At 56.6% G+C, this 15,710-nt stretch overlaps 2 protein-coding genes across 2 annotated transcripts; both read left to right on the forward strand.

The window, feature by feature from the left end:
• Positions 1 to 4,628: 4,628 nt before the first annotated feature.
• D7B24_006578 (uncharacterized protein) lies at positions 4,629 to 7,274 on the forward strand (the record flags this gene model as incomplete). Its single annotated transcript, XM_028640705.1, has 2 exons — positions 4,629 to 4,661; positions 4,716 to 7,274. The coding sequence occupies 2 exons, from the start codon at positions 4,629 to 4,631 to the stop codon at positions 7,272 to 7,274; spliced, it is 2,592 nt and encodes an 863-aa protein (XP_028495091.1).
• Positions 7,275 to 9,167: 1,893 nt separating this feature from the next.
• On the forward strand, positions 9,168 to 13,051 carry NTO1 (nuA3 HAT complex component nto1; the record flags this gene model as incomplete). The annotated part of the gene is made up of 3 exons (XM_028640706.1): positions 9,168 to 10,826; positions 10,892 to 11,919; positions 11,974 to 13,051. The coding sequence occupies 3 exons, from the start codon at positions 9,168 to 9,170 to the stop codon at positions 13,049 to 13,051; spliced, it is 3,765 nt and encodes a 1,254-aa protein (XP_028495092.1).
• Between the last annotated feature and the right edge of the window lie 2,659 nt (positions 13,052 to 15,710).

Consider the following 15,710-nt stretch of genomic DNA (forward strand, 5'->3'; position numbering starts at 1 on the left):
ATGGGCACTGCTCCTGACCCACTGTCTGGCCGTCATCAGCCCTGGCGGCTCATGCTTCGAACGTGCGAAGACATGTCTACATGAAAGAGACCACATGACGAGAGAGTCCAACGGCAGCCCCGGCACCACGAGCCTCAGAGGATGCATTGAACGCACACCACCTTTCCTTGAAAATGAAGCCTGGAGTGGGACAATCAATCGTGGTGTGATCAGCGCGGCAACCACCACGAGAAACAGCAGATGGGCGCGCATTCCATATCAAAGCCTCCTTCCACCAGAACAACGGCCCTGACCTGACGATCCAGGGGCGGTGAGGATCTCTACTTGCAGGAGGGTTGATGATTCATTCGGTTCAGGGCGTACGGTAGCTCGACAACCCATACACATCAATCTGTCTGTTGCTTGCATGTTGGGATGGCAAGCTTTTTGTATGCTTCACCTCCATGACAAATTGCGCGTCACGCTTGATCCAGCTCGACGGTCCTCGTGGAGCAGATCTGGGCGCAATATCTATATGAACAATTAACGCAACCCCGCGTAAGACCGCGATTTTTTTCTTGGAGTACCATATACGCGGCCGTTTGGCACGGGATTTGGAGGCCTGGGTGGTGATCGCTGTGCTTTAGTCACCGACTGAGTCGGAGTATAGGGTAGGACGCCTTGCACGAATACGGCGTGGCTGCAGGTGTGAGGTGTGCCCCATGTAGTTGTGACCTGGTGGGGTGGAGGGGCCATTGCAGGGGTTGTACCAGCAAGATGACATCCATCGCGCCAAACAACGAGGCCTACCGTGCATCAGTATTTGTTCCCAATTTGCCAATCAACCAGCATCGCGGCATCTGGTACGGTGGGCCATGACATAATTGTCGTCTGGTGCCGAGGATTTGCATCTCGAGAATGCGCTGGCTGGAGAAATATGTTATATTCGCGAAAATCTGCTCGGAGAGTCCCAACTGGTTCTCCTGGACACTCCTGCAACGGGATTTGGTGGCGCATTGCTTATGAGCAACGTACACTCAATATGTGCGCACCATGCAACGAGGAGCTCATGTGAAGCCAGGGGGAATCAAAGCCCGTTTCCGAAGAGCAGATGACACCCCCAAAAGCGCCATTATAAGGACACGATGTGCGGAAGGGGGGTTGGAGGGATCGTCGGCGGGAACAAGCGGGACGAGTCGTGACAACTTTTACAAGGCTGGCTCTGCACTGTGCCCGCAGCCGAGAGCTCGCCATGACGGGCCCGTGATTTCCTGGTTGGGGCATGGCGTGCGTAGATGGCTCAAATGGGCGATAAGTTGGCAACGATTTGATATTGGGACAATACTGGCAAAGCGGCCGAAGACGCCGTAGGATGCAATAGCGCTGAGAACACTAACTTACTTGTTAGAGTTGCCCTTGGCGTGCGCCTGTCATGCCAGACACAGCGCAGGCCATTCGGCAGAGTTGAGACTGGCAGAAGCAAGACACCACTCGGAAATCGATGGAGACGGCATCAAAGGGCATGGCATGTCTCGTGCCGACTAGAGAAGGCGGCGAGGAAATGAGGTGTGATTGTAGGTGTTCAAGATTTGGCCGGTCGGCAACGCTGATTTGTCGTTACGCGTGTTCGAGGCTGATTACCATGTCTTCCGCGCCGTGTCGTGCCCTACCTGATTGGAATGTCGAGCGAGCATCTTCCCATGTGGACGGCTGGCATCAAACAGCTTCGTCAGTGCAGTGGCATGTTGTCTGTCTTCTGTCCTTTGTTGTCGTAACGAGGGGAATTCGGGTACCCGAGGCGGCGGGCGTTGTTTCCGACGAAAGCCCCATATGTTTTCCTTGGTAGCGTGCCAAGTAGCATACGGTAAACAGGAGGGGTGCGACGATCCCTGATGCTGGTGCGCATGAAAGTGGAATCTCCCTTCGAAAAGCGCGAAGGGTACTGAGTCTCGAAAACAAGGCTCGAAGGCTCTTGGCTTCTCCGGAGCTGGTTTGTGACCGCGTCGGTACCATCGGCCGTCTCCACGGCGGAGTGGTTCACGGCCACGCCGTGCCTGTCAGAGGTCGATCGCCGTCTGACGATATTCCTCGACTGACTCTTGCGCGCGCGATGAGCTCCAATTTGACCTTCACCGTCTGTTTGCATCGTGCATCGTCAGCCTCATGAATTCCGACAGATGTACCGACAAGCGGTCTGGTGGATCTGCTAGAGGTGTTCGCATGGCGACTGGTCGTCGAGCGGCATTGGGCTTCGGACGAAGCGCGCGACAATCTGCTCGTCGATGTCATCGTGCCCACAATGCCAACCACGACACCAGTCGATGAGATTCACGATGTATGCTCACATTTCGTGACTGGGCAAACAGGTCACGCCAGTCGCTTCGGCAGCGGAATGTTTCTCCATCTGCGCATCCTGCTGCGTTGCCAAGACAGCAGGTGAGCAGGCTACAAATCTAACCCACACACCCACACACCTGCCTGTACACAACCACCAGGAGGGGGGGCGGAAGGGTAGAAAGTGAGAGAGAGACTGGGAGATCGAGAGGAAGAGATGGTGGTCCGGGCCATCCTGGGCACATCACAATGTGCCACCCACCCTTCACGCCCCACGTCGCACGTCCTCGAGGCCCAAGACACGAGAGGCCCGAATCTCTCGACTGCAATCGTGACTTGCGCGGCAGCGACACTCAGCTGATCGTTGGGCTGTGGTCATGAGCGAGGCTGGGCTGTCATATGGCTGGGGCGCTGATACCATCCAGAGAGAACCTTGTGCCCAAGAACAGGAACAAGGAGAAGGCGGGCAGCAGAGCTGACTGTATCGTGATGCCTTTAGCAGCGAGGTTCGTTCGGGGAGATGAGGTGGGTTAGGAAAAGGGACAGATGCAAGAAGAAAGACCGTGCAGCAGCCGTGCAGCCGTGCAGTGCTGGTGCATCTCGTCCGTCGAGGTGAGGCATGAAGCATGAGGCAGGAGCATGAAAGTCGTGCAGCAGCAGGAGCGACGAGAGCAGCCACAACAGCCAATGATGCCTCCACAGGCCGGGTGCTGGGTGATCGCGGTTTGGGTGGTGCAGCTGCTGTTGGCACCTCGTCGTCGCTTCCTCTGCGGCGGCAAACGGGCGAGATGAGCGAAGAAAACCCACTACGGGCATGCCTACTGGCGTCGCATTCGTCCCAAAGTACCCGGTACATGTACAAAGCGCCAAGCCCAACTGCTCAGTCAATCAGCAAATGACCCGCCCGCTCGCCAGGATGCCAGGGTCTGCGCTAGCGTTGCCAGTGGAGACGTGTGGAACATGTTCAGGGTACCCTGGTGCGCCCATCTCTGCACGAGCCCACCAGTCACTCGCAGGCAGTCGTGCTTGATGTCTTGCTGTCGCTGCTGCCGCCACGAACATTTCAGGTCATCAAGGCATTGGGGGTAACCGAAGGGGCTTCCCTGACTTTCAGAAATCCCAGGTCCCCTGCCCACGCCCCCCCCCCATGTTGCCCATCGCGCATCGCCCATTGCCCAGTGCCAGGCCTGAAGTCCCCCATCCAGCGCGCAGCAGATTTTGGCAGGCACTTGCCCATTGTTATTATTAAACCCAGACCCCTTCCAGCCTCCCCTCCATCACCGAAAAAAGACCCCTTCTTTTCCCTCACTCCGTCACTGTCGCTGTCTTCAGTGCAGCCAGAGTAGAGCGAGCATCATCGCGGAGGGGATCCAGAGCCGGGTACCCAAATCGCGTCCCTTCGATCCTCCCTACCTACCTCTCGACCTGCGACTACCTTATCTCGTCGCCCTCCTTCTCCCCGTCTTCAAGGCCTCCGAAGCCAACCTCCGACCCTCAACTCGACCCCCGAGCCTCACTCCTCCAGTCCACGACCGCGAGGCATCTAGATTGCCGGTATCGAACACGGGTACTGAACAAAAGGAGAACTTCGATAGTAGATTCGAAGAAGACTCTTTCTCTTATCGTACGTGGTAAGTCACGCCGTTCGATTTTTGCGCTGCCTGCTTTTTCTTGTATCACTCTGTCCGACTGAATGGGTTCCCGCTTCACTCGACTCGACTCGACCCGGCTGCTTTGCAACACTATGCCTGCTGCTCAACTCCGCACCGCCTGTGATCGCTTCATTCTGCATCCTGTTCATGGTATCAGTGGCCAACTGTGCAAACCTATCGCCTCGCACACACTTGCCTGTCCAATGTCGTGAGAGTGTCCGACTCGTGTGCCTGCGTACGTTCGACGTTACTCGCCACGGCCGCGAGCCCGTCAGCGTCTTTCGGTTCATCATTTACCTTGCACTTGCCCTTCTTTTGCACCACCAGTGCTACATGGCGAAACGCTGTGTCCAACCATTTGGTCTTGTCCCTCGAACCGTACCTGGAAAAACCTCGCAGCGTTGCGTTATATCAGCGAGAACGGGCTCTCTGCCTGATGACCAGATCATGCTCTTTTGAATCAAGGGAATCAACCAAGGACTTTCAACTAACAGGTTCTATCAAACAGGTCTCGGTGCTGCCGATTCCGACACTCCGCGCTTCTTGACATCGAGAACCTTCCGGCAAGACTTCGCTGTTCTCTGTCGGCACCTCCATCCTGTAATATCCGACAAAACAACATCTAACAGCCAGCCCCTGATGCGTTCATCTCCTTGAATGAAGATGGATTCCGAAGACGGGGAGTTTTTCATTAAAGTACGTCCGCAATCTCCTCCGAATGGTTCTCCTTGCGTCTAACACTCTTGTCAGCAATTGGCCAGTTTTGTGCGCACGCACGAAAAGGCACTTGCCAATGCTCTACAGTTCAGACGACAGACTGTCTCCCGCCATGGCTCTTCGCAGAGCGTAAGTTCTGTCACGGTGCCCCAGTCGCCTTCAACACTCCCCGAACGGCCATCGACGTCTGCTTCTACCTCTTCCGGGCTTGCCGCTGCCCTATCACTGGGCTCCTTGAGCTTCACATCACACAGCGCCAAGTCAGCCAAGCTTGCGCTGACCCCTCATCACCTATTCTATCTTCTTTCTCGATTCGAGGAACTCGGCACTCCTGTTGGACCCATGAAGATTAGGCTTGAGAATCTGCATGACAGTTCGACCTCGGCCAATTATGTGTCCTTCCTCGGCAACACTCAGCGCTCTCGGAGCCGCGAATCTGATGTTGGCTCCATTCACTCGGTGTCCAGTGTGCGAAGCGTTGTGTCTGGCATGTCTGCTCTCTGGGCCAGTTTTGGCATCGGTGCCAGTATCTCGGCAGCTCGCACAGAGAGGCAGAAGGCTGCTCTACAAGCCGATCTAAAATATCTCTACTCCGCATTCACCAAGATTCCCTGCCTCCGGCTTTCGCCTGACTGGCGCGCCCGCCTGATTCGTGGCTATGAGGAGTTTCCGTTCGATTCAGCTGTGCCACTTTATGTCTTCAAGAACGTCCAAGCTCTCGAGGTCAGCAGCATAGACTTCCGGCAGTTCTTTGGCTGGGACCGTCTCGCCGACCAGCTTCGCTCTTTGACGCTGAAGCGTGCTGGCGTGGACGATCCTGCTGACATCCTTATTGACATTGTCCTGGATGACATGGATAAACGTCGAAGACGCACCTCGAAGTCGCAATCCTCCCCAACGACGCCGTGGCCTACGAGTACTAGTCCGCGACGCAGTCCCAACACAACGCATGCCGAGCTCCACCGTTCTGCCTCTGCACCGGGTTCTCCTGATCCCCAAAGTCATGGGGACTTGCGGGTTGGCTCCATGACTCCCAGTGACCATACTCTGGAGGTTGGCTCTGGAGACGGCAGGCGAATGTCTCTCGCTAGGGCCGAAACAGACGAACCCAGGTCCCCGACAAAGTCCAATAGGCCGCGTAGCAACTCTCCGACGCGACCTATGGCCTCCCGCAACACCTCAACCAACGTACGAGGTGGCCATAAAGTCCGGAGATCCGGCTCAGGGAGCTCGCATTCCAGCCTGTCCGACTCTTGGCATCACGCTCGTCCAGGGAGCTCGTCCAATATGCTCAATATGGGCATCTTGCCGGCCTCGAAGTGGCGCTTCCTCAAACATTTGAGCTTGCCCGATAACTCCATGACATCGATTCCCGCCTCGAGCTTGGCCCCGCTGGCCAACACACTGCACTCCCTCGACCTGTCCTCGAACTTATTCGTGCAAATCCCCGACAGTCTTGCCACCCTGACCGCACTTCGAGCCCTAAACCTGTCTCACTGCATGATCGACTCGCTACACTCTCTGACCCGAAACCCGCTGCCGGCCATCACCGCTCTGAACCTTCGCGGCAATCGCCTTCAGTCGCTGGCCGGCGTCGAGAAGCTGTATCCGTTAGAGCGTCTTGATCTGAGGGACAATCGTATAACTGACCCGCTGGAGGTTGCCAGACTCACCGGTATCCCCGACATTCGCGAGATCTGGGTCGAGGGGAACCCGTTCACTAAAACACATCGGGACTACCGAATTACGATATTCAATCTGTTCCGGAAAACGCCGGGCTACACAGAAGATATTGTGATCGACAATGTAGGCCCTAGCTACTCGGAACGGCGATACCTTGTTGAGAGAGCGCCAGTCCCTGCTGCAGTGCCAGTTGTCAAGGCCCCAACCGCCGATCTGCCTGCGGTTGATGTCAGCAAGCCTGCGATCATATACGATGAGCCCGTGGAATCCCTCTCCTCATCGCGGAAGGAACGGCCCACACCCAAGGCCGTCACCAGCGAAGTCAACACCAGCTCGACCAGACGTCGAAAGGCGCCAAAGCGACGCATTGTCGACCTTGCGACCCCAGAAACCGCCTTGACCGCCGCCGCTGCCCCAGCCGTGTCGCCTTCTGCTTCTGCAGGTATCAGGGTAGTGACGGAGGATGTCCCGACCCCCAAGCCCATTTCAGATATCCATCGGACGACTCAACTGCCGAAGGAGCAGTTACTTCCTCCCGTGGTCCTGTCCGATACCCGAAAGGGGACCTCCCAGCCAGGAGTGCCACGATTTGATGCGACCGTGGTGCCTGAGCTTCCTCCTCTTTACACATCCGACAACGGAATGAATGGTTGGAAGGATTCCCAAGAATGGGACGTCAGCGGCGAACTATACCGCCAGAAGATCGAGGCGCTTCGGGACAAAGTGGGCAATGGGTATCTCAGTGCGCTCAGTGAGGAGAGCTGGGATCCCTCTCGTCCACCGAGCTATACCGTGCCCACTTTCAGCGCCGGCTCAACCATACGATCTAGCCCTACCACTCCACGCACTTCCAGCACTCATACCCAACCACAACCGTCGCCTATCCTCAGTGGACGCACGCTCGGCTGAGTCCCAAACCACCCTTTGCATATGATACCCCCTTCAATCCTCATGATATTTCATGATACCCCAACCGGCCCGAAATTCTACGGTTCTCAACTAAAGCATCGCTTTAGCTTGATACTCGAAAAGAGCCAACCCCCCTTTCACGTCACCCTTTTTGTTGCCTGTTTAAGTACTTTTTGAGCATGTATTTTGAGAGCATAGCGTATACGGCGTTTGGACGAGGCGGGTGGATCTTTTCGAATTCAATTTTGACCTCACTTCACTTTTCTACCACTGAGTTGGACATGGCTTCATGATTCATTCAGGTTGTAGGTCTTGTTCTGCTGCTGGATGTCGCAGACGGGATGCTGCTGTGGTCTATTTTTCACATCACTTCACTTTGACAACGGCGTTTGTGAGAGGAGCGAAGTTTTTCGCACATTGGTGGCTCTTGTCCATTGTTAGCATGGAAGAAGGGAAAAAAGACGCATCTGTTCGCGTGGAAGGCACTATTGCATGCAGATAGGGGCGGACCGCAGGTCAAGATGAGCTGGTGTTTGGTTCTAATACAGGAGAGACACGCATTCCACTTTTCAACACATGAATTTCTATGCTACACCTGATTGAACTTTGCTGAAGAATGGGCGGCTGCCACCGGGACTGCGCCAGGCAAACAAATGATGGCATCCCTGTCTTGTCTCGAATGGAACAGGTCGTCTACACTGCTATGGTCGACTAGTAGGCGGCTCAAATGGCTGCTCGGCGGGAGGGGACAAGGGCCGGGGTAAGCTTTGCCTCTTGTCGCAGAGTGACACGGACTTGAGTAAGGTGACGGGATCGACAGTAGTGGAAACCTGGGGTAAATTGAATCAATAAAGAATCTCTCTTTCCCCTGGGCAGGCTGGCGTCAAACGAGCTCCGCATTGGGAGGCGTGGCATTGAGGTTAGGGACAGCAATGGATTTGCGCTCATGGCCTGATTGGCTGCTTCCCCCCCGGCCCTGGTGTTTGGACGATTTGGCGGCTAGAACATGTATCTCCTGTCATTGCTAGTGGTGTTGCGGAGAGCGAGGTCGGACTACGTAGGTCAATGGGCAGCCCTACGAGAATTAGAACCTCAAAGACATGTTTCCTTCTCCTACCAAAGATGTCTTGCTCCTCACTGATTGAGTTCTGGTTTTTGCTGTTGGCTTCAAAGGATGCTCTTTGTTTTTCTTTTGCCACCTCGTCGGGGGTAAGTGCCGCAACGCGATGCGTGTTCGTCCATTTGGGGTCACCATGAGGCAAGATATTGCCAGCTTGCAATTGAATGCCGGTGGAAGATAATGCCACGAGCGCCACAAGGAAAGAATGGAGCTGTTCCAGATGGCACTCACAGTCATCGCATGCTTGGTACTTGGTACTGTTCGATGTGCAACGAATAGGCCATGTCGACTCTGCTCAACATGTCAAGATAAATGACTAAGCCGTGACGGGCAGAGCCCCCAGGCCCCCCTCCCCCTCCCCCTGCCTCACGCTGGAGTGTGGGGCGGCACCCACCTTGACGTTCCGGCATGGCCCACCTTTGGCCTCTGGCCTGGGTGAAGTGGGCACACAGACAAGGCCAGGCTGGTAGGTGCGCGAGGTGCGCTTGCGATTAAGGGGGCAACCAGGTCCGTGCGTTCCAACTTCACGCGTTGACTATGTTTTCGTGAGGAGACTCTACAACCTGCAGTTTGAATCCGGCCAGATCCCTACAATACCCAGAGGCATTCGTCGAGAGCTTGTAGACCTATCACGCCGTCCAAAGCTTTGGTTGTGACCCGGGCGAACGCGCTTCTGCGCATCCACGCAAATGCCCCCCCACCTCCCTCAAGCCGCATCACGAGTCTCCGCGCCTCCACCCACGACGCGGTGATTGACAATTCCGATCATCTCGATGACTCGAAAGACCGAAAGAAGTGCAGATACCGAAGCTGAAGACATGGCGTCCAAGCCTGCGACCCCTCGTCGACCGGCTGCGAGCCGCAAGAGGACCAGACCAGCGCCACCATCTGTGTCCGCGACTGCTCTCCTCGGCCTCGACGACGACGCCGTGTCAGCGCCTTCTACCATCTCCAAACGCCCTAGTCGCGAGCGCATATCTACTCCGACCACTGCCTCGTCGACCCGACCCGTTCGCGACAAGGACGCCGCCAACCCACCAGTCGCGACCTCTACGCGACCCACGCGAGAGGTGGCCACCCCAACAGCAGCCTTCGCCGCCAGCGCCGCTGCTCGCTCCGAGCCCCCTCCAAAACGAAGGAGATATATACCTGGGGGCGCTGGAGGCGGTGGCCGCTTCATCGAGGAGGATGGCACCATCACCTTCAACGTTCCTAGCGCAATGCGCACCCCGAGACCCCCGCGTGAGCCGCGCGTCCCCGCCACGACGGCTACGATACCGCGGCGGGAGAGAAGCACCCGCATCCGCACGGCGGCTGACCACGGCGATATGGAGTTCAGCTCGGCTGCCGCGGTCGCAGCTGCTGTTGCCCAGAACGAGGGATACAAGCCTCGCGAGGAGCGCGGGTGGGAGGAGTTCCACCCAAACCTCGACATCGAGGCCACCTTCAAGGTCTTTCGCTCGGAAGAGGTCGACGGGCTATCTCAACAACCCGTGGCACCAGCGACGCCGGTTGCGCTGTCGTCATCCAACCACGCCTCCAGTACGCCCCTACGCGAGGTCAACCCCGAGTCGACCGGCAACACTCCGAACCCGGGGGCAGAATCTCAGCCCGGCGCGTCCGAATCACCCCAAAAGCGCCGTGCTACCCGTCCCACACGAGAGTCCGCCTCTTACTTTTCGCTTCGGGATGTGCCCGCCGCGGCGGTGCCCAAGACTCCCCAAGTCTTGCCCATCAGAAATCAGACGGCGAAGGAGAGGCTAGACCTGAAAGCGCCCTCATATCGTCCATCTGATCGCATCGTTCAGTTTGAAGGCAAGGGCTTTGGCCAGGCAAGATATGTCGACAAATCTATGATGAATGTGGGATACCAAGAAAGCGACCAGTACATCCGACCAGAGCGTAGAATGCTCAAGGCAACCGACGCCAATGTCGAGGATGACATGGATACCGCGCTCTCCATGAAGCCCGACGGCGAGCCGGCCGCGCCTCTCCTCACATCCGCTCCTGTGGGCCGTGTCGAGTACGATATGGACGAGCAAGATGACATGTGGCTCGAAGCTTACAATATTGAGCGGAAGAGCCACGAGCTGGAGCCCATCACTCGCGAGGTCTTCGAAATTGCGTTAACCAAGATCGAAAAGGAGTGGCACGCATTAGAGAAGCGTATTCCCAAGCCTAACCCGAAGCCACCACAGACGCACAGGCCGCGGTCGAGTTCAGCAGCAGCCGTCAACGGCGAACCGCAAGTGGGCGAAGAACAGGACTCAAAATGTGCCATCTGTGATGACGGAGACTGCGAGAACACAAATGCCATTGTCTTCTGCGATGGCTGCGACCTCGCAGTCCATCAAGAGTGCTATGGTGTGCCCTTTATCCCCGAGGGTCAGTGGCTCTGCAGAAAGTGCCAGCTGATTGGCCGCGGAATACCGGTAAGTGTCTGCATGGGCGGCGCCCGAAAGATGGTGGAGTCTGGCAGCTAACGTTTAATGTCTAGACCTGCATCTTCTGCCCTACGACTGATGGCGCCTTCAAGCAAACCAACTCGAGCAAGTGGGCTCACCTACTCTGCGCCATGTGGATTCCTGAGGTGTCCTTGGGCAATCATACCTTCATGGAGCCAGTCATGGATGTGGACAAGGTTCCCAAAACCCGCTGGAAATTAACGTGCTACATCTGCGATCAGAAGATGGGAGCCTGCATCCAGTGCAGCAACAAGTCCTGTTACCAGGCATTTCACGTCACCTGCGCACGGAGGTCAAGGCTCTTTCTACGAATGAAGAACAGCCAAGGCGCGCTTGCTGTTCTTGACAACAGTATGATTCTCAAGGCGTACTGCGATAAGCACTGCCCGCCCGACTACACCAAGGAGAATGGCGTCGCTCAAGCCACGCGGGATGCGAAGCGGTTCTACAAGAAGACCATGAAGGGCCGCATCTGGGCGGACAACCAGGTTGTCGCGCACGCGCTGGCGGCGACTCATCGTCACGCCTTGACGGATCATGCCCCCGATGAAAGCCAGATGACTGGCGCGAAGTTGTCCCTGATGGGCGACAACAAGAAGGGGCAGCCTGGAAAGCCGATATGGAAACTTCCCTCTGGTGCGCCTGTCATTCCTAGGACCGTTTTCGACATTGTCGAAATGGCTCTCTCTCGGTTCCCCTTTAGGAAACGAAAGGATTTCGTCAGCGAAGCGTGTCGGTATTGGACTCTGAAAAGGGAGGCGCGTAGGGGTGCGGCGCTCCTGAAGCGACTGCAACTGCAGATGGAGACCTTCTCGTCCATGGAACTCACTCGTAGGAACTTTGCAGGCATGGGTCCCTCAGGTAAAACCAGGCTGCAGAGGCGGATCGAATTTGCTGAGACGCTGCTGCGTGATCTGGAGCAACTCAAGGACCTGTCGGCCCAGGTCGTCGAACGCGAGCAGCTCAAACTGGAGGCTGCTGAACTTGAGCAGGACTTTGTGGACACATGTTACTTTCCGGTGGCAAAGCTCTTCTTCCCGGTGGTCGAGAAGGCGCTCGCGTAAGTGATCCCCGTGAACTTCACCTCACTTCTTTCTTATTGACGACATGCCAGGCTGGACAAGGGTGTGTTCTACGACGGACTGGTGAAGCTTCAGTCACAACTGGACGTTCGCTTCTACACGACGACATTAGCGTTTGCGCATGACCTATGCGAAGTCATCAGCGTGGGCATCAACACCGAGATCAAGAAAGTGGAGACGGCGGATGAAGAGCTCGTCGCTACCACGCTTGGGAAAGTGTCATACGAGGACCCGAGACAGAGGAAAACACTGGGGAAGCGCATCCTCAAGGCTGTTCAGCCACAGCTCGAGATAGCCCTTCGAACCGAGGCAGAGATCAGCTCCAAGCCACTTGATCCTTTGACAAAGGAGCTGGAAGGCATGTTGGAAGCCAGCATCGAGTTCAAGTCTCTGTCGAATGACGATGGGGAGAAGACAATAGATGCTGACCACGATGTGGTGATGGCTGATGCTTCGATCGAGGAAATTACGGTCGCAAATGGCCACGTCGAAAAGATTAGAGCAGAAGAGGGTGGCGATGTAGATGCCATGGAGGTCGACGCTATTGGCGAAGAAGACGACGGCAGTATCGAGGTCGCCACCTCCAATATTGACGACAAGGGCAAGCTTCCCTCCTCCAGTTCGTCGGTTGCCGGCCTCGAAGGCAACGGCAAGGTCGCGGAGCAGGCTGATGCGGCTCTGACGAACGGCGTCGCGGGCGCTTCTGATACACCGCCCGCCTCCGATGGCTACCACAGCAACTCCGCGCCGGAGCAGCCGGCGCCTCCGACGCCGCCACAATCAATCGGGAGCCTCGGCGCGCAGTCTCATGACCCCCTGTCCGAAGGCGGCCTCGCATGGCACCTCAAGGACTTCAAGCTGCGAGGCACAACCATCCTTGCGGACCAGTGGCCTGGGCGCGACGCTATCCGCAGCCTCAGCGAGGAGCTTTCTGACATGGACGACCGTGAGCTTGAGGGCCTGGGCTTCGACGTCGATGACAGCACCATCACGGCATCGCCCAACGGCGCCGCAGCTAGCAGCGAGGTCATTGTGGACACAATCGTCAGCAAAGCCAAGGCGAGCACCCGTGTTCGCAAAAAGACGCGCAGCTCTACGCGCCGGCGATGAGCTGTGAGACGGCAAGATGTTCGCCTTGGGCATATTCTTCGGTCTCCGAACCCACCAATTACCCCGTTTTGTACTTGTATCTGGGCGAAGGTCAAGTTTCATCTTCGCCGAGGAGAAAGGAAGGGTTGCGCAGTATACCCCACAAGGGATGAGTATGTTTTCCCGCCGTCACCATTTCCTCCTTTTTATTCTTTTTCTCTCTCTCCTGCTTCTACTCCTGTTGTGTTCTTCTTTTCATCCATATCACGGAGCGGCGTTCAGGCGAGACGCGAGGTACGGCCCCCTCCTTGGGATCCCCCAGTCTTTGTCAGACCTTGGAGGGATGGAGATGGGCTCTTATGCAAACAGTGTCTTTAGTGTCTTTGGTATCGTGTTTTTTTTTTTGCCCCCACGTGTTCTTCTCTCCGTCGTTAGGACGGCCTTGATTTGCGTGGCGTTCATCAGGCTGGCGGGCAAGAGGCTAGGGGAGGAAAGGCGAGAAGGATGGTCAGTAGTAAGGTAGCTTGGTGCGCGGCCTGGGGGAGGGCCGCCGTGCTGTTGCAAATGTAGAGTCTTGTAACCCTTTTTCCACGTCTTTCCTTTCCAGCCAGACTTGATCGACTGTGACTTTCGTGAAGTGTGCGAGAATCTATGGGCGATGTGTCGGGAGCAATTTTGGCTCTCGGAATGTTGACGTCTATATTCACATATCACACAGAATGTCGGGACTGGGTGATTATCGGCCACCATGTCACGTCAATGGCTACGGTGGTGTCGTGGCAGTTGGGCAAAGTCTCTGGTGTCTTCAATCAGGGCATATCCTAAACTTCAGCCTCGATTTTACAGACACCTGGGAAACGCGATCGAGAAGCCGAGATGTTGCCAACACACACATGCACACACACACGTCAAAGCCTCGGCATCGCTCCTGTATCCCCCCCCCCCCCCTCTTGCCACCTGTCCCTGGCAATGTTTGCCCATACGGTTGCGGCGATAGGGCGGACGTCGATATGGGATGAGGAGTGACCAGTGACCAGTGGATCGGGCTAGTGGGGCCCACGCCCGCCGAGCCGACACGCCAATAGCGATGATCTGATCTACGATTCGTAACCTTCTGGATGCTATTAGAGGATGGGAAGAGAGGAGAGGGGGCAAGGCTGCCTTCCCCAGGCAACTGTGCGATGAAAACGTGTTCTGAGGGGGGTGGGTGAGCGCTGAGACAAGACGTGAGCTGGCAGCGAACGGGGACCTTTCTAGCAGGCGAGGTTGCCAGCTACCTTGGCTTGAGCAGCTCGGTGAAGGTTGCAAGTGGTGTGGCTGGTTGGACGTCTGGCTCAGGTCATGTGACTATCATTCACCCCGAGGAGGCGCTGCGTGCTCTTTTTACCCCTCACCCCCAATCGTTGTGCCTGCCCCTCGTTCCTCGTTTGGGGGGGCTGAGAGCAAAAGGGAGGGGGAAAAGCACGCTCCTCCAGGCTAATGGGGCATCAAGAGTTGGTGGCTCAACACACCAAAGCTGAGAGCGGGCACAGAGCACACACGGTGGGGTCGACATGACAGCGCAGGACGGCGTCACACACACCACCTCGCCCAGGGCCACCACCACCTTGGAGTTCTGACCACCAGAGCCCCGGCAAATACGGGTAGACACTGGGGCTACCAAGTATACGCATACCAGAGGGGCTCGAAGCGGGGCAAAACCGTCAACAGAGGTTTCCCACGTCACCACCAGCCTGGATACTGAGTGCCAAATCGATCTCAAGCCAAATACGCATCATTCATATACTGTGCCCGACTGTTCTTCTCACTAACGACCGAAACAGAACAGCCATGTCGGTGTGCAGACAGTTCGTTGTCAATGCGGCATAATTGAGGCGTTGCCTCTCACTCCTCCTGTCATCACTGCGAGAAACCGTCTTGCTCTCGTCTAATGCTGTCTTGCCGAGTAGGCAACGGAACAGTCCCTCGGCCAGACAGATGGGACGGCTCGCATCTGTCTGGGTTGGATGTTGCCTACCAGTTTTCGAGGGTGCCCACAGCTGTAGCAGCGAATGGGAAATGTGCCTGGCCGGGCGTCGAGCGAAAACGACGGGCCAACCAGCACCCTGTAATGCAAGCGCGCCTCAAAGGGGAGGGGGAGGGAGGCGAGAAAGGGGTGCGGTGCCAAGACCCTGTTGATGTTCAGGGGAAGGGGCTGAGTGAGGGAGTGGATGGCTACCTGCGGGAGGGGTTGACTGGCGTGCTCAGCAGAACCTCCAGGACCCAGATGTCTGCAGGAGAGAGAAAATGTGCTACAAGGCTTTCGAGCCTGGCTTGCCAAGCCGGCCTGCCTGTCCTGCTTTTGACCGGTGCGCGAACCGGATGATACGAGTCCTCCGGAGGTCTCGGCCTTGGAGCTACTCCAGCGGAGACGATTACGCGGCGAGAAAAAGTCGAGATGAGTATTCGGGGCTCGTCTCATCATGGTATGAAGCCTTTGACCACGCGCGTTCGCATTGTCGATTGTCGGCTTGTGAGGGGGGGGGGACTACTGACGTAGAGTTCTGGCGGCTGTGCAGCTCGGTAGCCAGGCAAGTAAGTAGGTTGTATGCAAATGCAGCGCCGGCTTGTCTGACGAAGCATGACTAGTGGTAGTTCCAGATGGTAGGGCCGCCTAAAAGACGAGATGCATCGGGCCAGG

This window comes from Verticillium nonalfalfae, assembly GCF_003724135.2.
Source record: "Verticillium nonalfalfae strain VnAa140/NRRL 66861 chromosome Unknown scaffold_48, whole genome shotgun sequence".
NCBI lineage: Eukaryota > Fungi > Ascomycota > Sordariomycetes > Glomerellales > Plectosphaerellaceae > Verticillium > Verticillium nonalfalfae.